Genomic DNA, 27,107 nt, shown 5'->3' with positions numbered 1-27,107 from the left:
AAAATACGAACCTCTATGAATGACGACTATGAATGACAAATTCATGAAAATAAACACTTTGTATCTGGTTAAAATATAAACAGTGAAGACGATGGTGCACGAGCTTGAATAAAATACAACACCTTTCTCACTCCAGTTACGTCTTCGTTATTGACCCAGCCAAATTACTGTTTCTTTTGGATCCGAGACTGACAGCTAAATGCCCCTCTCTAGCTCAAGCCTGAACTTTAGATGAAAACTGCTCAACCCTTAGTAGAAATGAGATAAAGAGGTCTGGAAAAACACACCAAAAGAAATTCCATCCCAGTAAGGCAATTAAGAGGATAATGTTTGCCCTCGGCAATAAATGTTGTATATGGTATGGAAATATCACTGTAAACGATGGTGCTTGGGGGTTGGGTAATGACTACAGCTGCTAATGAACAATGACTGGAGAGAACCTTATATGACAGAACGCCACGAATAATCACGCAGATAACTAACAAAACTATCCAGCAACAGCATTGTAACCCCACAGCGAAGTTACTGCTTAGTTCATACCATGTGTTGTATACCCTACCTTATTTGGAACCATTGCCGGTCACACCTTATTTTCAGGATATGTTGAAAGTTGCCGTGATATGACAATATACATTATAACGTACTAAAATGTCGCCAGCCACTCGTGTACTTTGTTACAAACTTTTTCATTTGCAGCGTCAAGCACTGCGGTATTACCATACCTTTCTTAAACAGGAGGGCAAAGGATAGGAATACCTTGAGCCAACTTGGTTTTTTTTTTTTTTCCTAACATGTACTGGTGCTTTTGTATGGAAAAGCAGTCAAACTCTCAGAACAAGGAAACCAGGCAATCAGACCCTGTGCTGAAGCTATGCTGTACAAAGTGCGGTCTTAACCATTCATGAAGCATTGTTTTAGAATTAAGTGTCTCATTTTAATCAAATTCATCCAGTTAACCTTTCTTCAGATTTTTCCTTTTTAAACTTTTCAAGCCCAAGGTGCGACTGCTAAAGGATTCTGCTCAAATACTGACGGAATTTTTCAGCCTTTACTTGTCAAGAGAATAGGCAGATTTCATCTAACTAATGTCTTAAGTGTTACCAAAGTGACTGTTGAGGCAAAAAATTACTAGACCTGCTTAACTTACACTAGCACCTGGAAAACATGCTATGGCACATTTCTGCAGCTGCTGTTTGTTCCATGAAGTGATGTTGGGTTAAGTTTCATCAGATTTTTTACTTCCAGGGTTCATCCAGATTGTACATAAACAGTTTTCCGTGCAGTATAATTTTAAAGACCTAGAGTAAAATTTTAGAACTAAGTTCTCAATGTGGTTTAGTATTACACGCTTACTCTAACAGACCCCCTTCCTTGGGGAGTGTCCATAAATGCCCTCTGGTGAAGGAACTGAGAAACTACAAGGCTTGGAGGATGGATAAAGGCTATCTTCACAAACTGTTGGGCATCCAGACTCACGACGCTGGTGACTGAAATCAATACAATAAATATATCAATGATTTAGTAACAATATACAGCAGAAAGTTGAGCACAAAAACTGGATAATCTGAAAATATTCTAAAAATAAAGATTTTAACCAGCACTTCCCACCCATTGAATCTGAATCCAATGAAAATTAGAATAGAATTTGCCTTGAAATTTATTAAGCTATTTCCCCATCAATGTCAAAAGATTCCAGTCTTGCTTTCACCGTTCGCTAAAATTCCCTGGAAATTAGCGAGTGCAAAGTTTCTGTCACTAACATTTTCGTAAACTTCCCATGTTCTTTATCAATTACTGTAGTTTTGGATTCCTTTCCTTTAGATGTCCTCATTCGAATGCTGTGAACTCTTAAAAACAAATCAACTTAACAGTAGAACGAGCTTCCAGTACACAATATGCTGAGGAGCTTTGGTTTCTTTCTGGCCATAATAAATGGTTGTAATGTTTTTTTTTTTTTTCTTTCTTTTAAGGAAATTCATATAAGCCCTAACTTGACTTAAATGTGATCTTCTCTACTCCACACAGGTCACTAATTTCGTAGAAGTTTGTTCATTGCAATATAATTATCAACTGATTCTAACTCAATCCATTATCCGCTCATCTTTAGTAATTCAAATCCTCCATATGTTCATGCTGGTAGTTTTATTAACAATCCAAAGACTAACTTGGTGAAAATTAAAATAAACACCCAAAAATTTAAGGAATTTTAAATTTTCAACAGGCTCAGAAGGTTTAAAAAAAACACTAAATTTTACAGGATATCATGTATGGAATTCTTGACAATAGCAACTTCAGGGTAAATTTTATTCTTAGCATTTAAATAGAATCCCTCATTTATGGTACTCAGTAATTTTAAAACATTAAAATGCCACATACCCTGAGCATTTTATTGCCTTTTCCTAGGGTTTCACTCCAACGGCGTTCGGCGAGACCCGCAAATTCAGTTCTTTAGACAATGCACACACTGACATTTTTCTGTTATATGGCACACTCCATATCAATAGTCAAATCTACACTGTCGTAGCACTCAGAAAAAAGTGTCTTAATTTTTTCTTCAATGACTTTATATTTTCAGTCCTTCTGAGCTTAATGTATAATCTTAGAGCGGCAAATTAAAAGGCTCTAAAGCCTACATCCGAATTGCATCTTGGCTCGAATAACAGAGTCCATCTACAGGTGTTCTTGTGCAGGACCCACTAAGACTTAGTGGGTCCTGCTCTTGGGTTAATTCCATCCGTCGGCCTTATTATACCCAGCAAATCATTCAGTTATTTTGGACACCCAGTCATGACAGCTTGGTGAGTCATTACACACATTATAACATTCTAGCTTTGATGGAGAGCTATGCAACTTAAGCAATACTGGCTTAATCCTGCCACACGGTGCAAACTTTATTAATCTCGCCGCCCTATTTAGTATTTGCAGCTTTGTAAGTTGCATCTCAGGCAGATTATGATAAGATTTGCAATTTTCCATTGCACTTGTCCACTATTTTTTTCAACAGATATTTTAACAATGTCAGTATTTCTAAGATGATGGCCAGCAACCCTGATAACATTGATTTGAGCACTAAGAACCCAACTGCAGTCTAGTAGTGCACCCAAGTCACGTACATTATTAGTGATCGGAACTACATTTATATTTAACAGAAAAAGTTTATCTTAAATCGTATTTCCTTCCTATCAACATAAATTCAGTTTTATTTTCATTTAATTTCAACTGCTTAAATGTCATTCATTCCTCAGCACTGGTAAGAATATTTTCTCACCTGCATCTTCAACACTGTAAAAATAAAATTAGGTGTCATCTGTAAATAAGCTTGAGTATTTACCCCATTTGTCTCTTTTATGTTTGACAATCCAAGTATAAATACAAAATCAATTTGGACTTAGTACACTTCCTTGTGGTACTTCACTTGTGTTTCATAAGGTGAGTATGAGTTCCCAATCTGTACACTATTTTCTTTCACACAGGTAGTCTTTCAAATACTCAAAAGCTTCTTCAGTAATACTGACTGAATAAACCATTTAGAAGCAGTTCATGAACAACTGTATCAAGGGCAGAGCTGAGCTCGAGTTACACCAAAATATACACTTGCCTTCATTCATTTCTAATAGATTTAGAACAGAGCATACAGCGGTTTCTGTTGAATATAACTGTAAGCAGACAGACTACCGGTAAAGCATTAACCCTTTCCGGGTGTCAAATTAATTGCTCAAGGATTACATGTTCTATCATTTTGGGACTTAAAACTAATTCGAAACATACCTGTATGAACTTAAACTTTGATGATCAGATTTGCCTTTCAAGATCGGTTTTACAACAACCACTTTCTCAGATATAGGGTACATGCATTCAAAAATAACTATCACTATTATATCAGTAAAGCATTAAAGATTTTCCACCCCAACCAATTCAGATATTGGCATCGGAGGAATGTCAATATTATAAATACGTAATAATTATGCATTCAGTTTTCTCCTTAAGAAATTCAAGAAAATTATCAACAAGTCCTTGATCACTGAAATCTTCGGGAAGCCTTTGATCCTTTGCACTTCCAGTTAACCTATCCAGAAGTCTATGAAGTTCATTCATATCCGTTCCTGCTTCTAGGTTTTTCTGATGTTATTCAGTCTTTCTCTTCCTTATTAGATAATTATAATGGTTTCTAACTACTGTATATTCTTCGCGTGCACCTTTAGTCTCAAGCAAGGACAAGCCGTGTGGGAAATTCATGTCTTCTGTGACCATCGACCCCGATTCAATGCGCCTTTCGCGTAGGGGACAAGAATGTTCCCGGGAATTCACCTGTGGAGAGAGCGGTTTCATGGCCGTCCTCTCGTCGGGAAAAATAAAAAAAAAACGACTGAGGAAGAAACCTACGTCGGTCTCTAGAGAACCGTTTAACGTTTGCCAATTGTCCTCTACGTTTTTATTTTTCTTCAGTCTCAGAATCTCACCATTAAACCAAGGTGATCAGTCCTTAATTATTATGCATTTCCCTATTGACGGGCGCATATATTCACTTTGAATTGTCCGATTAGAAACACACTGTCTGCTCTCAGTAAGTCAAGATTGATCACGAGGAAAATTAATATCTTAGCGTATTCTCTGGATCACTTTATTAACTGGACCAAGCGGAGAAAAGTTTGATCCATTCCTAAAACTTATTTTCTTCATCTCATTGTATTTCAGTATCGGTATAATAAGAGATACGAGCTAATGTACTGGGGATATGACGCACTTCCCACCAATATCCATTACGCTGTCATTTTCTGGGTCACTTAAATAGGACCTAATGTTTGTACAATCGAGGTGTTTACAGATTCAACATTATTTGCCAACGACGTGGTTCCAATAAATCACTAAAAACAATTGTGTTGTGGCATTCATAGATTCAAGTCCCCACAAATATAGACTTCTGTAGCAATCATGTCAATCATTTGCAGAAATATGCCCAGTTCCCTGATAAACACATTTACACTTGACCATGAAGGTCTGTAAACAATAAATGAAATTCTCTGATCTAAGTATCTAAGGCTTACCCCATGTATTCAAAACTCCTCCTCCCGACCTACCTTCTCTCGGAATGGAAAAAGTATGAGCATGAGTCATTTCACATTTATCAAAGTGGTATCTAAATCATTTAACCACGTTTCAGCAACCGCTAATATATATAACACATTTATTAGCTTTCTAATTTGCAGTGTTTCATTACCTACAGACGGAATATTCGCAAACCCCGTTTCAAGCTATTAAAATTTATATCCATGATCAGCGTTTGCTGCTACAGTACTCTCATTTCCGCACCAAAAGCTTTATAGGAAGGACCTTGCTTTACAGTGTCTAGAGTTCACCCGATGAGCGGTGTCTTGCCTTTTCTATCAATTAAAATTGACACACTTTACTAGGGTTGCAATCTTCTGTTACGTGATTGCCACAGACTAATCTTTCTTTCTGAGGTCCTCCTCCAGACATCCGTACCTCAGACAATTGAAGCAGGTCGGCACTTGCTACCTGTCACGTGTGCTGTATGTTCCCCACCGTAAGACATCACATTTCTCATGTGTAGCCTTGCGAATCTAAGGTTCACATTTTAGAATGAAGTTGGTAGTCCCATCTGTAGCAAGTACTAGATAACACTCGTCTCTGCCCTTACATCAGGGATAGACCTCAGAAAGTGGTTTCTGTCAACTAACCCTTCAATCACATCATCATCATAGACATTACAGATCATTATTTTTGGTTTCAATTTTCCAATCTTTGCTCAGCACCCTATAAATTTACGTATCCTGATCGCGGCCCCATCTCTACTGCTTGCATCAGCAAAATTGATAACACTATCCTTCGAGGTAGACTTCGTATTAATAATTGGAATTAGACTATCCTTATGGACATTAGCAACGTCAGTTTTCCTCTCAATTTTCCGTGAAACGTGTAGATTTTATTACTAACATTAGCTATCCTTTCTTTAGTGGGGCTGCCATCTTCTTTATTTCAACTCTTATCATTTCCATCTCCATTCCCAATATGACTCAACTATCAGAGGAAAGTACACCTCATCATGTGACTCCCCTCGCACACTCGAGCTCAGCATTTATTTATCCCGCTCAGCAATCATAGCGTCTCGACTCCGAAGATCATCACACATCATATTATATAGTTGAGTTTTCACATCCATCAATTCCTCCTTCATTGATTGAAACCCATTAATACAACGAAGGCCATCTTAGAAACGGGCTTTTTATGAAACCGCGTATCACAACCTATCCAATCCTTCTCTTTTCCTTTATCAGATGGGCAAGTGGGACAACAGCCAGGTCCCGAAATTCTTCAGAAAGAGCAAATTATCAGTAGATCTTCCTGTCTCGTGTCCATTTGGAAATCTATGACCAGTCTGAAAAAAAAAACTTAAGTTAGTTCCCCAGTATTGCTGGACACGCCATGGGAAGTTGTTATTATACGAATAACGACGCTATGAGAACGTTGGTAAGTAGAACAAAAACCAATGCACCCCATCCATTTGCGAAATGGGTTGTTGGGAAGAGGCCATAGGGAACGGATAGAAGTAAAATGGGCAGAAAGCAATGGACCTGGGAACGTAAGTGAGGACAAGAACTACTGGTACCAATATGCATATTCTGTAATAGGCATAAAAATAACATACACGTAAGACATCCATTACATTTCCCTTACCATGGTTCCTGTTAACTAGATTAATAAGCACTAGCCATGATTAGTTTGTGACTGCTTTTAAGGGGTCCCAGGTATTAACAATAATGAATTTATTATAGACAGTCACCAGGTAGTTTCAATAACCACTACTTACAATTTCATTATCTACAATGTACATTCTCAAATTAAAATATACACATCTCATCAACGGTGAGACACTAATTCCTAGAAGGAAATCTTCCTAAAGGACTTGTCAAGACTACCTAATAAAACACCACTCCCTGGCATTTTTCTATTTCATGTGGCTGTTATTAAACCAGTTCATAAAGAGCTAGTTAGTAATAGTGATAGTAATAGCAGTATTGCTCGTAGTCTTTCCATGGGCAATTTTATTGCCAAGTTCGACTATGGTGTACAAAGCAAGGCGTATTTGGGGACAGGAACTATAATGAAAACATTGCTTATCAAATGAAACACCAGATATACCTCAAAAGTTTTTCAGAAAAACTGAAAAGTGCTGAAGCAGGTCAAGACTGCCAAAGTTCGCGCGTTCGTAGCAGTGTACCAATGTAAGATTTCCTGGCAGAGTTATGTACTGGGATCCCAGTCTTTAAACTTCAGAAAACTTAACGGAGACTCAAAACAGACTATCAAAGCATACCAGAATTCACTGGCAAGAAAATCTAGAGCTCAGAGGACTGATAGGCAACACTTACCTGGACCTCAGAAAGAATGTAATTTTTAATTTTTAGTTAAGGAGAATATACAAGTAGCCTGAGGCAATGATCACCTGTGCAAGTCTCAGTCGAGTTACTGCTGCGACATATTTCCAAGTAACATCTGCAATCCAACTTAAAGATATTTTAATACCAGCTTTCCTTTTTTAAACCTAGTTAACTTACGTTAGATCATTAAGACCATTACCCCAACCGTACCTTTGAAATCATAGTTTTTCAATCAAAGCTTCCAATTGTAAATCGTAAACAACGTACTGAATGGGTCCGTTAGTCAATTGTCTAGGAACACCCAGTAACTTACTCTCACACTAGACCCAAACATCTACAAATAAACGTAACTTAGATTTATATAAAAAAAATACCCGGATACTTAAGTACTCCTCGGTGTATAAAGTAACTAAATCGTTTTATTTTTATTCACGACGAGCATTCAAGTCTTAATTGCTGTTCTGTACATTAATATGAATCACGACTAAGAACGCTCACGTCCCAGTTGATAATGGTAGAAAATACGTTTAGGTAAACAGAGCAGTACTGTGTAAATTCTAATGTAAAAAAAATGTATACATATAAAAATATAAACATTTCACTTAATGGGTCTTAATTCTGTTAACGTGAATACTAAATTCTTTCAAAGGTTCCTTATACTACCGGACCACTTGGAAGTTATTGGTCCTAAAGTAACTGGTTTATGATTCTATTTCATGTTCACTTAATTTTCACGTATTAATCTCAATTCCACATCAGTGATGGACAGGGTTTCAAACAAAAACTAGGATAAAAACAATCAAGGGGAGACGACGCTGAAGAATGAATTTTCATAGGCGCTAAGTTGAAGGCTAAAACTTCTCAACTAAAGAAAACTGCCTTTCGTCCATGCGATAAGAATACTGGCTATCACCCACACGAATAATACTTCTTGTGTAAACATGAAAATCTGTTTACGCTATTTGGACCATAAAACCGGATATAGGATTTTTCAGCTACCGTTTTATATATTTCCTGTACCTGAAGTCAAACTGTACCTGTGCGCTACATACAAATCAGTGGCATGAATCCCAATAATTTTTTTAATTGCAACCTTCAGAAAGTATTTCAACCTTCAAAATGCTGGAAAAACTGTTATGAAACCCCAAAGTAAATCTGGGTTTTCAGGAGAAATAAGCAACAAGATGAAAAAAAGTTTTGTTAAAAAAACATCTTATGAATGAACAATCTCTCATAATCAAAGTTTGAAATTTTTACTTATTCTTAAAATTCAAATGGAAAGCAGCATGGGTCTCACAAAGACTAACGAAACTGGGAACCCATTGCTTAAATATCCTCCGGATAAAGAAACGGAGTAATCTCTAATACTATTCATATTTCCAAAACCAACCTCTTAATACTTGGGGAAGGGGAACGAGAAAAACCAAGTTAAAAAAAAAAAAAAAAAAAAAGTTAACACAAGAACGCCAATTAGCCAGGCGTAGGTAGTCAATGTCTGGTGGACGTTTTCAAGTATATATACGACGTTAGTGAAATGAAAAATTTTAATTTGTTAAAGCTGAAATAGTGTACTACATTTTACGATGAAAACCTATACAGAGTTTCATGAGTTCCAAAATCATTGTAGAGACTTATGAGATTGGCTGTACATCAATAAATTTGCTCGAGTACGTTATTCAAAGGCCTAGTTTAAACCTTTATAAATATCTTTTCTAAAGTGGGCAGAAAGTCAAACCTGTGAAAGGTAGTTGATGCCCCCAAAAACTACGGACACGGGTGTTTTACCTATCATAGCTTAACCTAAACCGAAGTAATTTGTTAGTACTTAACCTGTTATGCCATCAACCGTCCATTTTCAACCATTCACCATTAGTTGCCATACTGCCTCAACAATGCCACAGAGCCTTTCATGAGCCTACATCCGCCAAACCCTTCAGCTCCCACTGAAGCGGTTGGCTGATTAAAACGCTGGTGAAGAAAGTTTACAAATGAAAGTTTAGTAAATCTTGATACCCTGATGACCTGTCAGTTGAAAAGCTTGATAAAATGATGGGTTTGTTTTCACAAAACTCATTCGCTGTATTAAACTTTGGTAAAGACACATCAACTGTACACCGTTCGCAAAAATATTGCCTATATTATGACCTCAGCTATTTATCAGGACAAGCCACCCGCAGCTATATGTCACAGTAAAGGTTTATGATGCGGGAATAAGTCGGTAATATAAATATATGAAGTTTAAATCACAAGAATGGAGCTATATTTGAGGATACTAATTAGCTACTAATAAAAATTGACAACTGTCAAGCTGCTCTCCACTGGCAAATTTTAAACTATACCCCAAGTCAGTCAAGAGTAAAGTGCGGACTAACGTGCTCATTCGTTTAAGAATATTACACTAGGTGCAACTTCCATATTAACTTAAAAAAAAAACTCAGGAAAATAAAAGCCTTAAAAAAACCAACATTACTGAGTGTTTGCATAATTCGGACGTTTGAGCTTCTCACACTTGCCTATAAACTAGAAAGTCATTCGTCGAGTGAAGTTCTAAGATTTTTCATACCTAATAACCAACAGTTCAACTGTTCGAATGGCGTTCGAAAAATTTGTTTCACTTCCACGAATTGGTCTGTTCACTTCACACTACACCTGCACGTAAACTGACACGCACCTGAACGTCTCCTGCACGTGCATTCACACTGCACCGAATAGTCTGCAGCAGTATGACTGCAGTCCAGTCCTGCTGTTTATTCCAGAAGGATCAGGAGGATGTTGTCATGCTAGCTCGACATATTCAAGAATTTTAGTATAAGTGACTTGGTGGCGATGGCACTCATTTTGGAAGAGGAAGAAAACAGGCGAGTGAAACAAAGGCAAAAACGACGATACTGGGGGCAAAATTCCCTGAAGAAAAGGAAACCTGAGGGAAAATATTTCACACTATATAAAGAACTGCTTGACGTTGAACAAAAATTCCAAAAGTATTTCAGAATACATCACCTTTCGTGAGGCCCTAACAGCAAAAAAAAAGTATTACGAGATATCTTTGATCTCATTAACTGAGTCTGCAGTATCATTGCTTAACTCTATTACTTTCATTTCTGTAATATCTTTCTTTTCTAGTTTAAAACACAACGCATGAGAATACTAAATTAAATACTACACGATTATAAACAAGAACATTTATAAAATTCTTACTTTATAAACTCAAATTCTAAAAATCAAGATGTAGTAATGTCGAACAGTATTAAAAAGTATAAAAATACAAAAGGTTGGAGTGTGTGTGTGTGAAACCATTTCACCAGCTACCATGCGTCATCATCTGATATAAACCTTGATCTTTGTGCGTTACAGATTTTTAGAAACTGGCGTCTGGCGACTCTATGGTTACCATCTCCGTTAGTTATAGATTAGGTCATTCTACTGTTTGGTCTGTAAGTAAAGAATATATAATACTATTAATGACATGATGCCAAAGGTTATGCCAGTGCCTCAAGAAGACAACTGGGAGAGGTTTGCGAGAGATTTTTGGAATTTATGGAACTTTCCAAACTGCTTTGGCGCACTAGATGGTAAGCATGTTGAAATCGAGGCACCTAGAAACACTGGTTCATTATATTTCAATTACACGAAGACCTTTTCTATTGCCCTACTGGCTTTAGCATACTAAGTTTGTGTGTTTTTTGTTGGTTCATATGAAAAAAAATAGCGATGGAGGTATCATCCATTCCGCTTTCGGAAGACATTTGGTAATGGTCATTTGAAAATTCCACCTGAAAGTCCTTTCCCTTGAACTCGAGTTATTGCCGTGAATTATCGCTTCGTGCATTCTGCAGAACTTTATCAGTGAGTCAGGTACTGTTACTGTTAGTGAACAAGAAATCTACGCTGGAGGTAATGCTCAACTCGAGCTTTTGAAGTATGAGAAGCTTAAGGATGTACTTGAACTCTCTTCAAGAAGCCTTATTATGGTCTAAATAAGAACTGTGTAACTTTGGTCCACGCATGAACTTTATCAACTAGGTCTCGGCTTTTTATTTATTTATTTTTTTTTTTGCAATTATTGTATAATTACATTTCCAAGCCAAGCCTCTCAAACACACAATAATATACTACATTATTACTTTCCGAAGTAAAAAGCTGCATTTGCAACAGCTATGTAAAAAAAACACTAAGGGCCCCCAGTCCTTGAAAATTAAATTTCTCCTCATGTTGCTGTAAATTGACTCACTGGGGGCACCACGATAGGAAACCTTTGAAAGCTGAAAGAACAGAGCTTAAGTGTTTAGACTATCTCCTCATTTAGAAAGTTTACGACTTGCAACAAAAACGTCCGAATGAATTAAGGAATATTAGTTATTCTAATTGGTTAAAGCAGACCATTGCAGTTCGTGAAAATGATCACTCACTACTGAAGAGAAACAGAAAAATACCTTTAAGAAACCTTTAGTTTCGAGAGAGATTCGCTGCTACTGTTTAGCTCATTTGCTTGATTTGTTAATGTACTCAAAACCAGCTGTTCACCGATTCACAATTCCAAATATCTTTTGAAACCCTAAGTATTAACTCATGAACAGTTTATTTTAAAAGTCATAACCTTTAGAATCGAAACAAGCCAATTCAAGTTAACATAAGTACACTTCAAACTTAACTAAACTGCCATTCGAGATGTTAATTTTTGTAACCATGATCAGCTTTTACGGCTACAGTTTCCACATCCAAAGCCCTGCAGCCAATTTAACCCATCCTATGTTCTGTAGCTTCTCTTTCTCTAGTAAGCTGAAAATTCGAAGTACTCTGTACATCCACTCTTTCGTTCCGTAGTTACCAACATAACCACAAAATTTTTAACTGAAAACTAGCCTTTCGGTTTCCAGAATAATTCCAAAATAAGGGCAGTCCCACTTACAACAGGTTTCTTTAACATCACATTCAGGAACTGCTTAGTGTTTGTAATTGCATCACCACATGCACTTCACCCGAGACGGGTCAACTTTAAGTTTTCCTATCTTTTGTAACAGCACTTACATGCATGTTTCGAGGTCGCTGCAAAATTACAATATTGCTCATAATACTTTAAATAATACTATGTTGTTAAAGAGAAATTACAGAAAAAAATACCTCGAGCGAGGTACCATCGAGTAATCTTAATACAGATGCTTACAGTAAAAATACGATGCCACTGTCCTGATGCAGGCAAGTTTACCAGATACTCTAGATTTTTATTCGTGCCCCCGCCCTAAACCCCAAAAATATAATTTACCAGAACCTTATGAACACAAGACAGACTCCCAGATATCTCCATTCAATAAACTTCACAAGCACAATAACTAAAGAGCAGATTGGCATTATGCCAGCTTTCATGTACATCGCCATGATTTCATTCAAAATTACGAGTGAACAATTAATTCCCAAAATTCTGGTAAACTTTAAATCACAATATATGTTTTAAATAGCCATCAAAGTCATTACGTCCTAGTTCTCCTCTCTTTTATCTCATGAACTTACGATGTACAGTTTACGGGATTGACTCTTCGACAAATATTAACAAATTGCTTACCAGGTCTTAAGAGGTTACGAGCTTAGTCTTGACCAACGTGTCCTCTTTCTTAAAACAGTGCGGTTTCTTCGACCGCAGTTTTCCAAGGAACTTAAATTGCTCCATTCTTAAAGCGAAAAGCACTTGACGACTCTGTCCACAATGCAACTACAAACTTATGGCCTAAAATGCACAAAACCACGCGCACCTTTGGACAATCAAATGGAGTATATAACCTTCTCGTCTTCTCACTTGCGTTCACCACTGAAAAATCATGGATGATAAAGCAAGGAAACGAAACACATGTGAAGTTATTTGCTTGTGGCCATGTGTGACTACTGGCGCCATCTGCATTTGGGTTCGTGACGTCACTTTGCAAGAAACTGTTGCAAATGCTTATTTATTTTTCCCATTAGCAATTCCTAGAATCGCGCAAATAGAAACTTGCAGTTACAACGTAAAAACGGAGCTATTGTCATAGTTATAAACTTACAGGCAATGAAGTAAATGCCGTTCGACCCCTACGCTTCGTCCATCAGCAATCCCATAAGACTGTACAGTCAACGTTGACCTTATTGGAACTTGAGAGTTGAGAGTTTGTCAGTACTAGCAAACTATTCGTTATGGGAAACGTTCCATCTTCTTGCTAATCATGTCTTCAGGTAAATTCTAAATCAGAAATAAAGCTGGTTAGATAAAACATTGCATCACTCTGTGACGAGATCATTTCAGTTTCACCTGAAAATTTTCTTTTCTGTAAACTTTTAGCAGTAAATTCATTTAGCATACACTGTTAGGTGTTTAAATCATCTATCAATAGCATTTATTAACGGTGCTCACATGTAGAGGAAATTTTCGATGAAATAATTTACTACCGTATGAAATGGATTACATAAAAGCAAAATTTAAAAGACATTTACGCCAGACAACCTTAAATCAATCATTCAGAATATATTCACATATGTAAATCTCCTTGAGTGTAAATTATTCCTACCTATTTTGGTGACGCGCGGATTTCGATTCGAGAAACGGAATTTGAATTCGACAAGAAATTGTACGGCAGACAAAACCTTTTGATATCATCGTGGATAACCGAAATGTTTCCCACTGTACCTAAACCATAAGATACGGGTTCGAATCTTTACACAAACATGAACTGTTTTATGAAAGGATAATATTTACAAAAATAAAGCCTGATCTGATCGGTAGCTATCAGTTTACGTGAAAAATGGGCGCCGTATTTAGTACCAGCAGCCGGGGATGAACGTTAAAACAAATAAGACAGTAAATATCATAAACATGAACAGAACACAAAAAATATACAAAATCACGATTAAAAGGACCAGACCGCGGTAGTATATTATCAAGTTTTACCAAGTTATTTCATAACGATATTTACTTCAGTTCTACACTACAGATATCTAAAGGTGTTCTCGTTTTCTGTCGTGCTCTGAAATGTTAAGAAAACAACACGCAAAATTCAATGGGCAACTCTGACAAATTCCTATCATCTTGCCAGAGTAGTTTCTAGAAACAGCATAGTTACAGAGCAATAAAGCTGAGAGAGAGAGAGAGAGAGAGAGAGAGAGAGAGAGAGAGAGAGAGAGAGAGAGAGAGGAAACAAACAGAAATTAATTAAATCGTAAGAGAACCTTCCCGCAAAACTGACAGCATTAATACAAGATTATTCCATATTACTGTCCGTGACGCCATTTTATTCCTTCCACCTCTAGGTCTATGGCATTTCTCTTCCATTATTTTCAATCCTAAAGTAATCGATACTTGAAAGGATTATAGATTAGAAACCACCATCACGGATTTATTATATATATATATATATATATATATATATATATATATATATATATATATATATATATAATATATTATAAAATAGTTTAACAACAGACCTACTCAGCACGAGTAACATAATTTGGAGCTAAACCACTGGCGGAAAGGGCTGCACAAATATTGCTTGCACTCATTAAAAAAAAAAGTGTCAAACAAACAGCTACTTGTGGAAGAGTAGAATAAAAAGAACTACAAGCGCCGTGGTCATGTAGTCCATCAGAACTAAATAAAACAAAATGCTGAGATAAATAAAATGCTGAGATGGCATTTTGTAATCATTGCCACTATTTTCAGCACTTAGCTCATCTGACTTACTTGCTTCCGTGAAATCTAATCCGCTGTTGTAAACATAAAGCGATGATTAATATTGTATATAAAAATCTTGTTCGGAAGTATTTGTTTCTCTATTAGAGAGCAGATCAATTCAGGGGTGAAATAAAATGTGATTGACCGAAACTATTTTATTGCATTTGAAATGACAACAATATTTACATATCTGCAAGGATGGCATGCCAGCTGGTAGATGACATGATAGGAGAATGACTTGTGACCTAAGTACTTCAGTTGAGATCAACCGGTCACAGGCGTGGCCAGGGGGTAAGTGTGCCGCACCCACCTTTTATACTTGAACATCTTCATTCATTTTACACAACCCTTCCCCCTTCAAACCTGTGCCCTGGAATACAATTTTCTGTACCCCTACAACTAGTTCCTGATTCTCAGATGCATGTTTTCTGAGCCATTTGAGCTAATTTGCCTTTTTTTCTTTTCTTTTCTTACACCCTATATAATAACCAGCCAACAAGACACAGCAGGGTTGAGGAAATGGCAGAGCCGACTCAATTTTATAGCCTATGTTATGCGTCAATACAAGAATGACGTTTCACACCTTGGCAACCCTTGCATGTTTGTCATTTTTCAACTGTCTTGGAATTCACTAGTGAGACAAGTTACGACAAGCTATTACACTATGCTCATTACCATTAAACCACAACTTGCTAGTGGTGATAATCATAGTTTGCATAAACTTGCCTCATTCATAAATATTTACATCTGTTAAATTACAAACTCAGGTAAAATACTGTAGGTGGATTCTGATTTGCAGACAGCCTCAGCAATGATTTTGCAAAGGTGGCTAAGGTGTGTTCGATGAAACAATGCGAGGTGATGCAAGACACTGTCGTGGTGGCGGTGCGGCACTGTCTGGGGTCACAAAAGGTTTAATGCAGGACACAATTAACCTCAGATTCTGATGAACATAATTTCAAATGATATTCAAGATGACTTTCAATTACAGGATGCATTTATGATATTCACCAGATCCTCAGGTTTATATTTATATCATAGGGGCAATCAAAGCATGATGAAACTGAACTGGCAGGTACAAAGTGAAAGAGAATTCAAGAAAACAAGAACTAGAGTAATCAAATCTTTCCACAGTAATCACTCGTTCCCATAGCAACGTATTACAAATATCTTATAAAACACAGAATATAAAAATTACGATAAAATAAGTACTATTTTTAAAATACAAACAAACCTGTATACCAAAACTAAACAGTTTACACCTTTGTTTAAATTCTATAATTTAGTATAAAAATCTGCATCTTTCATCAAGAATAAATACTAAAACATTGGTCAAATGACATGGTTTAAATGTTTTAAAAAATGCATAAATTACATACATAAAATATTTGGTACAAAAATTTATTGGATAAATAAAAATGTCTTAAACAGGAGAGGAAATAAAATGCTTTGATGCCCAAACTTTCACTTAAATGTGAATAAATCAGTCATCATGCATCTTCAGCATTAAACTAATAAGGCTTATTTCCACTTGCGCTGGAAAACAAACATCTGTTAAAAAATACCAAAGACACATAATTCATGATTTTCTCACATGCACAAACTTTATATAATTTGCATGTATAAAATCTGAAGTACCAGAATATCAGTGAAAACACACTGCCACTCTAGAAATGTAGAGGCGCAAGAATTTGTACACTTGAACTTTAAATCAGAAAATATGTCTTCTGAAACAATATTTGCTACACAACCTATGTTTTCACTGACTTCACAGGCACACTGAAGGAAAATATTTCTGTTTACACAGCAATCACTATTACCATTTTAAAGACAATTACTTTGCAGTTATATTTCTACAATATCAAATGATAACTGAATTATCTTATACTATCAATTTTTAACCCAAAATGATTGCACTTAAAACAGTAATTTTTAGTTTCCTTCATTCCTTTATAAGATGGGACTATACCTACAAGTTTGTACACTGGCGAACATGTAGCACGCACTCAAGGAAGGACCTGTGTTCACACTGCTGTACTAACATCCAAGAGAAACATACTTACAAGAACTACCATAGCCCTTTGCAACCTGTGACCATACAATTAACTTTACATCCTCAACAGACACCTCAACCTAATCATGGTACAGAACTGTAGGATGTAACTCTTGTTGCTGTGTAGCAGATGACATCTTTTCTTTTCTTCAAATCATTTCTGCTGTACACACCCAGAGGAAAATGAAAGTGGAAGGATAACTACCTGAAATAAGTCATGACACATCTCTGAACTAGCTTCAGAGAGCAATGACAAAAGACATAATAACAAGGTAATAAGAGTTACTTCGGGCTTGTGGTGATCAGAAAACAGTATAAACTCCAAAATAAATATATTGAATGTGTAGGTTTAGTATCACACAAAAATACCTGAGAATACTGGGTGAAAAGCATATTGTCTACAAGACTTTGTACAGCAGAAACCAAAAGAAGCTGTTATACTGACATGATGCTGTTGTGAAGCAGGCTCAGCACAATTTCTCTTGTCCTAAACTGCAAGTCATATAAAAATAAGTTTACAGTTTTGTGTTTCTTTCCAGTGTTAATTGAAGCCACATCATGCCTTCATCTCCTACTATTCTGTATACTTAATATGGGTCAAATTAAATTTTCAACAGCAAATACAAATCACACAAAAAAATATTTAATACTGCATAGACATATTCTGGATAACCGATATGGAAGGCCCAACAAATGCAGTGAGCAGTATAAATTTCTAATGTAATACTGGTAAAACAATTTTCTCTAAATATGCACACTGCAAAAGTTGTGTCCAACAGAAATAGCCAATGTTCTGGGTTACAAGTACTCCAGGAGAAATAAGGCATGTTTAGCTTCAGTATCTTACCATTGCACTTTTTCCAGCAGTCAAGTCCTTGGGAAATCCATTTTGTAAGTACTATAGGTTACATATTACTGTAGACCACTTTTTCGCTTGCTAAGTAAACACATTCTTAAACTTTGATCTGGCTGAAAGTAAACTTCGCATCTGCTATGATGAATATCTAATACTGTACTTTGACTTCCCAGGAACTTTTTTACTGCAAATTTTGGGTGACGGCACTAAATGGGATGGTGACGATGGTTGTGGAACTGCTATCATTTATGGGGCATACTTTGATTTGCATCCACTACTTCACATGTATGTGAGGCAGCAGATTAAATCCTTAGTATCTAAAGACGCAAATGGTAGCATTAGATGCTGAGAGAAAAGAAAAGGAAAGATGTTTCAATGTTTGTGATGACTACCAGAAGTTATCCTAAGATGCTTCTGAATAATTAAAATGCAGCCTTAAGTGTCTACAAAACCAGCTACATTACAATATACAGTACAAGTAGTCGTCTTATTAAAGGGGTAGGGCTAAAAGGACCAACTCTCTTTACATGGCAGACAGTGTCTTTGCAAAATTAAAAGTAAATATCAATAATGTTTTCATGCTGTCATTTTGTACACATACTTGGCACAAAAAGGACCTTGCAGTTCAAATACATCTTAATTTGCACTAGTACAGTCCTAAAAAAATAAGATTTCAGATTATTTTTTTTTATTTTCAAAGTAAAATTCTGCATTAAGAATTGCATAACATTCAAAAGTACAAAAATTGAACTCCAAGGCCCATGTCATGGAAATAAAAATTATATTGAGCCTATTATGGCTGACCAGTTAGGTACATTTCCCTCAGAGGAAAATGTACCTTACTAAGATAATCAACCTTTTTGACAGAATCCCTCTAATTTCATCCTGAATAACACAAAAATATGAATTGAACTTTTCTCAAAAGATAGTTTTTGTTGTATTTTTTGGCATGGTGCTTATTACAAGCAGTGGGTGAAGAATTTTAGCTCTGCCCCAGTGAAGTGTAACATGGAATGTAATCTTCTTCCGTTGACAAACTGGGTTATTTCTTAAGTGCAGGTGGTCTGGGGTATTAATACTTGGCAGTAACTCTATATGATATGGCAAGTCCTTTCATTACACTAAATTACACTCTTGGACCATTCACGATAATTATCGACATAATAAAATAATAATAATTAAGACTGTACACTATACAGAGTATAACACTACAGGAATGCTTTCTTATGTACAGCACTTCATGAGGCACCATACCCAGGCCCCATTTACACTATTTAGTCATTAATAAGTTGGGCAAATTCACCAAATTCAAAATCAAGAAAGTCGGTGGTAGGGGCTGCACTTCCTGTTGAAGTAGGGGGTGGGTTTGGTGTTGAAGGTTGTGATGTCCGTACATTATTAGCATCACTGTTTGGACGCTGGCTAGCCACTGTTGTTGCAGGAGGAGCATTAGGACCATTGTTCACTGTCGCTGGGACACCTTTAGCCCTATTTATGTTCATGTTAGGTTGCGATACACTATTAACTGGACCCTGAATAGGCTGCACTTGGTTCATTGGGCTCTGACCAGGACGAGATGCAGGGCCACCACCAGGATTTTGAGTTAAACTACCTGGAGAACCTCTGTTTAATTGTCCAGCATTATTTCCAGGAGGCTGGCCTGCCATGGCAGCTGCAGCTGCCACCTGTGAAGACTGCTGGCCTTGCTGCTGGGTCATACCTGGATTGCTCAGAGGTCTTGCAGGTCCTCCTTGACCCATTCCAGGATTACTTAAAGGTCTAGCTGGTCCACCTTGTCCCAGGGTAGCTGGACTACGTGGGTGCACTTGACCCACAGTTGCTGGGGATCTAGGGTGCGACATACCTCCCATGCTAACGGGGCTGGGAGCTTGTCCTGAGCCACTCATCTGACCCATACTTACAGGACTTGCACCTCCCATTTGACCTCTGTTAGCAGGGCTCATTGGATGCCCAGTTCCACTCATCTGAGCCATGGCAACTGGGCTTCGAGCACCAGTCATACCAGCCATCGCTGCTGGGTTTCTCCCCTGGGCAGCTGCATTACCCATCATCTGATTTGCGCCTGGAGGCATTTGAGCAATGCCAGTCATTTGTTGTTGCTGCCCAGGGTACTGAGATGTCACTTGTGCTCCACCCATCCCACCAGCTTGGCTCATCTGCATACCCATCCGTACCTGAAAGAAAAATAAAGTTCATTAAACCGATTTTAAAAATTAGTCAACGCTAAAGATAAATAAACCAACTGCATAAAACTACAGATAGTTTCTTAGCATGCTTTATGAATGTCACCTTCCTGAGTTCTGACAGTTAATGTTTTAAATGGTTAGATTACATTACTGTATTTAAACTGTAATCTTATTAACCTTTGTACTAAAAACAGTCCCCGCTCAAGTACCAACAATGAAATGTCCAATTGTTTGTAATGGCTATTACATAACACTGCCAGCAATGCCATTTCACAAAACATTTCTGACAAATCAGAACATAAAATGTTCCATCTATATTAGTAGTGGATGACCACTTAAATCCAACTGTGTATTCTGTCTATTACAGATATTGTTACCTTTTTGACACTTGAAAGAGTTGTCTGTCGTATCTTGGCTGATTTTGCCTGTAACATCAAGATAACTTTTATTTTTCACAGAATTGTTACCATAAGCCTTACTTAAAGTAGTGTAATAGTGTTAAATTATGTTGTTTAACTTCTTTGATGTTTAACATCATTGTGAAGCATGGAATTTCTGGTGATCTATAGCAGTATCTTTTCACATAATGTACTCAATAATGCCCATTCGTTGCTCAATTACTTTGGGCAGGAATACAATATTAAATTCAAGTGAATGAAATTGAAATATAATCAATGAAATTAATGATACAGACAACCAACTTCTCACTCTCATGTGATAAAAACTACATTTAGACCACACTCTTCACCCTATATTGTGCACTTATTAAGGTCTCTACAAGTAGTATGTCAATGAAAAGTAAACACTATTACAGTATTATTATTGCAATTTATTATTAATTAGTTAACATCAATAATTATAATTCACCATTTCATTGGTATGCTACTTGTAGAATACTGTAAAGTCTAACAGGCGATTTTACATAATAACTTTAATGACTTTACTGTAACTAAAATTGCACATGACAACACCTCATATACTAGAAACTATAACATCACACTTGGCATGTGGCATGAACTTTTTTCTAGATGCTGGCTTCAAATCAATTTTGTATTATGAAATATACCAGTCCATACCTATTATCGGAAATTTCCAATGCTATACAAAACACTTTAAAATCTTCTTAATAAAATGTGTATAATGTGGGAAAAATTCAACTTAAAACATTTTCCCATTTACAATCAATTTTTGTAAATGCCAAGATAAAAAAGACTGCAACACACTATGGAACAGGTATACAACTTATTAAAATTTTGTTTATCAACCGCTTATTAAAATTTTGTTTATCAACCGCTTCATTAATTTCTTCAGCACCTGCTATCTGGTCTTGTATAATTTTAAGCACTTGTTATGATCTCCTCCTCATGTTTATATTTTTTCAAACTTTCATGTTCTATTCAGAATATCCTGTTCCACACATTAAGCATGCAAGAAAACCTAACCTGCCCAACAATTACAAAAGCCAATTGATGTCAAACATCATAGTTAAAAGTTATAAACAAATCTGAAACTTTCAGGTAATGGCAAAAAAAATTAATAAATAATTAAAAAATCTAAGTGAACATACCTGGCCTTGCTGCGTCATGCCAACCATATTGGCCTGCATTCTCGGTGTTCCCTGCATTCCAGCAGCATTTTGTAATCTTGGTGCCCCTTGCATATTTGGATTGGTCTGCATACCAGGATTGGCCTGCATACCAGGCCCACCTTGCATACCTGGACCACCTTGCATACCTGGGCCTACTTGCATGCCTGGGCCAGCCTGCATGCCAGGGCCAGCCTGCATGCCTGGCCCAGCCTGCATGCCCGGCCCAGCCTGCATGCCCGGCCCAGCCTGCATGCCTGGCCCAGCCTGCATGCCAGGCCCAGCCTGCATACCTGGCCCAGCCTGCATATTAGGACCTGGCTGCATCCCAGGTCCTTGTTGCATAGCCATCATATTCATCATTTGATTTGAAGGCCGCTGCATTCCCATAAGCTGACTTCCTTGTGTCATCATCGCTCCTGGAATTTTTAAATCTATTTATATACAAATCACAGCAAAAATCCAGAATACAAAAGGTTATTCAAAATATAAATACAGTACTGTGTCACGAAAATTTTCAATTAACAACATGATGCTCCCTTATTTAATACCAATTAGAAATTGCTATCATATGAGAAACAGAATGAAAAATAAAAAAAATTCCAACATGAAAAAATTAAGTAACATACCTTGTTGTGGCTGCTGCTGAGGGTAACCAGCTCTCATGTTTATAATCATGTTACTCTGGTTGCCCTGCATCATGATTTGTCGCCACTCGGGCCTCGATGGTGGCATCTGCGTACTAATGTTCAATCCACCTGGACCAATATTTACATTAGGGGGTCTCGGCCTCTGCATCATATTTCCTGCTCCCATAGATGTCCGTCCAACCATGCCTATCGCACTTCCGCTACCTGCCTGCCCCATGCTATTAGTCATGTTGCCTGCTGCTGACATGGTGTTCACTGTCACTGTAGGCATAGTAGCACCTGTAATTGTACTACTTGGCATAGAAGCAGATGGATTCATGGATGTGGTAGGCACCATACCAGGCCCAGGTTTCATGGTAGGCATATTTGGGGGTAGTGTTTGTTGGGCCATACCAGCCATCATCTGGTTGGATCCCATGTTTACCATGGGAGCACTAACCATTCCTGGTCTCATTCCTGATCGCATTCCTTGATAACTCACCATTCCCTGGCCCATCTGGCCCATGGTTTGAGGCATGGGCTGACCCATCATCTGAGACCTATGCATAAGGGCAACTTGAGGGTAATCAGGTGGAGGTGGCCGGGACATCATTTGACCGGCCTGTCCCATCATCTGATTAGCTGGACTGACATGCCGCATCATGCCACCAGGCCCTATCATCTGCTGTCCTGGATAGCGCTGCGGTTGCCCTTGAATTGGATACTGGCCACCCATTTGGCTCTGATAAAACATTTCATTTCCCATTTTATTTTCTGTACCCATTTGTGCACCCATCTGAAATAAAATGAATCAGTGAAAATCATAAACTTAATACATAATATGCAATCTTTTATTGTAATACAGTAAACATAAAACCAGTATATCCAATTCTTTTTATGTTTCACAGCACAACTTTGCCAATGTCTGAAGTACTGACTTACACTACTTAATCCAACAACTAGCAATGACAATCTAATAAAATACTTTCCATTATACAAATTTTAAAAATGACTGAATAAGTGCAGATTCCCCATTTTTTTGTCTAAATGCACCTTTACAACAAATAAATATGAATACATAAAAAAAATTTCATCACGCTACACAGAAAACCCATCAACACTAATGAAATTAAGAAACCTATGACTAATTACCTGGCCACCACCCATTGGTGAAGGTCCTCCTTGTGAACCTGGTGGAATAGGTGATGGTCCACGTGGACCACCAGGGTAAGCTCCTCTTACACCTCCAGCCATAGCTCCAGACATCTGGTATTGCTGTGGAGTGAGCGCATTTGGCTGAGAAGTATTGGGAAAAGATCCCATGGGTGACATGCGGTTCTGGTATCCAACCATTCCCCCAGGCATCTGTGCCTGCTGTTGTGCACCTGGCTGTTGTTGCGGCTGAGAAGTAGGCTGCTGTGAGGATTGTTGTTGCTGTTGTTGTTGCTGTTGCTGCTGCTGCTGCTGTTGTTGCTGCTGCTGCTGCTGCTGCTGTTGTTGTTGCTGTTGCTGCTGCTGCTGCTGTTGTTGCTGTTGCTGCTGCTGCTGTTGTTGTTGTTGCTGTTGCTGAGCCATTTGCTGCTGTAACATCTGCCGCTTTTTCAGTTCGAGCTCATTAATATTGTTTTGATTACTATACACAGGACTACTTTGATTCATGCTATTTGGGTACATTTGATTATTCACACCACCTGTTTGACCCATCATGCCTGCAGCAGCAGCAGCAGCAGGATTGTTCATACTGTTCATCCCATAATCTTGGAAATTGGGATGAACATTATTTGTCCCTGTAGAGGACATCTTGATCTGATGTTGCTCAGCCATATGCTTCAAGGTTTGAGCAGCAGGAATCATGTCAGACTGGGTCATGTTCATATTCATACCGGGACGTATTTTTGGCACACTGCTTGTTGTGGAAAACTGTGTTGGGGATCCCGATGTACTAGGAGTGGACGTGGCATTAAATGAGGTTGGTGTGAAAGAGGTAGGGGGGGTCGAGGTATGAGATACTGGAGGAGTGCCTGGGTACTGTGAGAACACTGGCGAAGCCGCTGTAGTGGACGTGCCACTAGGTTTACTTAGTGCAACTTGAGGGCTTTGGGCATTTGTATTACCACTTGCGACACCGCTGTCGCTGCTAACACTAGAGGGATTGTTTTCAAATAAGTCTACAGATTCCTCTTTTACATATTCACCTAAAACTGTCCCAGGATTTTCTGGCTTTATATTATCAAAATCTAAATCTTGAATAAACTGATCAAAATTTATTCCCATATCACCTATGTCCTCAATGTTACTAAAATCTTCGATGCCATCAAGTAAAGCCATATCAAGATCCTGTTGCTCTTTCTTAATATCATCAACAGGAGGGCCATTAGAAGCCGAGGTAGTGGCACCAATTGCCCCAGCCCCAGGAGGAACAGGGGAGTCCGTCTTTTTAATATTAGTTAGTTGCTGCACCATTTGGAAGTCGGTAATATCCCTTCCAGATGCAGTTGCCTGGGATGCCCCAGCATGAGTTTGAGGCCCACCACCATGAGGAGGAGGAGGAGGAGGTGCAGAACCACCATGACTTGAGGCACCATGAGGGCCACCCATGGAAGGTGGTGGGGCACCATTATTAAGCCTCTGCTTCTTTGTTGCCGGCTCATTTTCATGAGACTCACCGGATGACGTGGTTTGATCATGCCCTCGGGCAAGCATCTTTGATTGCTGTAATCAAAACATAAACAATTATTAGTAACTACCATGAAGTAAACACAAGCATCACTTCTGAAAAAATTAGACCACAATGCGAAGAAATGAATATGCAAAATCAATTCAAGTAAAATTGCACCAACTAATCAATACATCAAGTTGTAAAAAAAAAAAAAAAAAAAATGGCCACTAAAATTACACATATCCCTAAAACTTGGCCAAATGAAATTCTAAGCTACTTACCCCCATGGTTGTTAACAGGGATGCAGGATTCTCCTGCTTTTTGTTGTCAGCAGATTTCTTATTACTCTTCTTGGCCTTAGATTCAATATGTCTTTGCTTTAGTAATAAAGTTTGATTCTTTTGGTCCGTATACAAAGTGTCTATAGATGTGTCATACCGACTGACTCCAGAATTATGGTTCTGGCGATACTGTCCAAGGCGACGTTTCAACCGATCTACAACAATTTGCTTGCCTTGCTGGAAGTGGTCGGCCATATTATCAGGGCCTGCCCCCCCAGCTAGAGCCGTGCCCCCGCCCACCCCTGCCACCGTGGCGGAATGACGGGAGCAACACAGAGACAGCCAGTTTAAATCTCACTACACCAACCTTACACAGAAAGGTTTACTTCTTCAACAAGAAGAAAAGAGATGCTGGCACTCACAACACAGTGCCAAGTCTATGACCCTTCCTGAATGGCACTTCCTTTGTTCAGACACAACTTTCTACTTGCCCTCTTAAGGGACAATTAACAGTTTAAGGCAGTTTTAAAACTTTTTTTGAGGTAATATATCCATACACTGCTCAAAAAGTAAACCATGACTGAAAAAGTTTGAAAATGTGGTGTTCATGAGTAAGCCACATTACTATCACAATATTACTGATATTAATGCACTTGCATCTCATCACATACACTTAGCACTCCTGGCAATTCAAAACCAAAATGATCTCACTACAAGGAAAGTAATCAACTTTCTGGTGAAGTAGTAGTAGTACTGAGTGGTAGTTATAAAAGTCCTCCTTCTCCACCACTACTTCCTTGTTTATCTTCTACGCAGGGATCCTTGGGGGCTCACGGGGAAACACCAGCACTGGAAAGGTTGAATTTACTCCCGCCATCATCACATACCCTCGCCCCATCAACTTTATTAGCCTTGCACATCATTTCTGAAAGAGAAAGACATAAGGTCAGTCAAGAAAATCAATTTTTCTCAAAACATTTTATACAAACTTAGTATGAAAGATAACTGGAGACAAATGAGGTTGGTCAAATTATGAAAGATGTCATGAGCAGAAATTCATACAACACATGTAAACTCAATTTGGAAGGAATCATTCATTTCTCGTTATAATGTGGTTCGGATTCCACAATACGCTGTAGGTCCCGTTGCTAGGTAACCAATTGGTTCTTAGCCATGTAAAATAAATCTAATCCTTAGGGCCAGCCCTGGGAGAGCTGTTAATCAGCTCAGTGGTCTGGTTAAACCAAGGTATACTTAACTTATTTTTGGAAGGAACCATGTTCAATGGCTGTTTGACTGAATGAAACATTATCACTGGAATATCAATACCTTCAACCCTTACAATTCATTTGCATTCCACAATCACATAAAGAAGGAATTGACAATTGAAAGAATGCAATTCATAAGATTTACAGAATTAACATTACAAAAAAATACCATAAATAAGTGCTCTGACAAGTGTTATATAAAATGAAGAATCAATTGCACTTAACCAATATAACCCAAAGGGTGACTCAGATAGTAAGAACACATAATACATACGTCATAATAAATGGAATTAGGTATTCTTGAATTTCTTTTGGTACTGATTTCGGTGCACTCAGGAATTACATAAGGAAAAAAATGCAGCACTTACAATTTCTCATTATGTTACCTTGCATTGCTCTGGACCAAACACTGTAACTTACTAAAATTACCACAAGAACTAAAAGACATTATACATCTATACCTAACAATCAAA

The 27,107-nt window shown here is 37.7% G+C and overlaps 1 protein-coding gene and 1 long non-coding RNA gene across 9 annotated transcripts in view; both read right to left on the bottom strand.

The window, feature by feature from the left end:
• Positions 1–3,436: 3,436 nt before the first annotated feature.
• Positions 3,437–13,151, bottom strand: LOC136844884 (uncharacterized). The gene is made up of 2 exons (XR_010854998.1): positions 12,961–13,151; positions 3,437–6,397 (listed from the first exon to the last, which is right to left on the bottom strand). It is a non-coding gene; the product is annotated as an uncharacterized lncRNA (long non-coding RNA).
• Positions 13,152–15,236: 2,085 nt separating this feature from the next.
• The window catches only part of LOC136844881 (neurogenic protein mastermind-like), a 97,951-nt gene continuing 86,080 nt past the window's right edge, over positions 15,237–27,107 (bottom strand). For 5 of the 8 annotated variants that reach the window (XM_067114165.1, XM_067114163.1, XM_067114167.1 and 2 more), the window contains 6 exons: positions 25,367–26,291; positions 23,579–25,138; positions 22,427–23,222; positions 21,780–22,216; positions 20,590–20,637; positions 15,237–20,200 (listed from right to left, as the gene is read on the bottom strand). In XM_067114165.1, the coding sequence (XP_066970266.1) occupies positions 19,280–20,200; positions 20,590–20,637; positions 21,780–22,216; positions 22,427–23,222; positions 23,579–25,138; positions 25,367–25,621 (4,017 nt within the window). In that variant the 5' untranslated portion in view covers positions 25,622–26,291 and the 3' untranslated portion in view covers positions 15,237–19,279. The remainder of the gene's footprint in view (positions 20,201–20,589; positions 20,638–21,779; positions 22,217–22,426; positions 23,223–23,578; positions 25,139–25,366; positions 26,292–27,107) is intronic. The other 3 variants (XM_067114168.1, XM_067114170.1, XM_067114171.1) reach the window with 1 other exon arrangement.

This window comes from Macrobrachium rosenbergii, chromosome 13 (assembly GCF_040412425.1).
Source record: "Macrobrachium rosenbergii isolate ZJJX-2024 chromosome 13, ASM4041242v1, whole genome shotgun sequence".
Taxonomy (NCBI): Eukaryota; Metazoa; Arthropoda; class Malacostraca; order Decapoda; family Palaemonidae; genus Macrobrachium; species Macrobrachium rosenbergii.
This window is presented reverse-complemented; position numbering and strand designations above follow the sequence as displayed.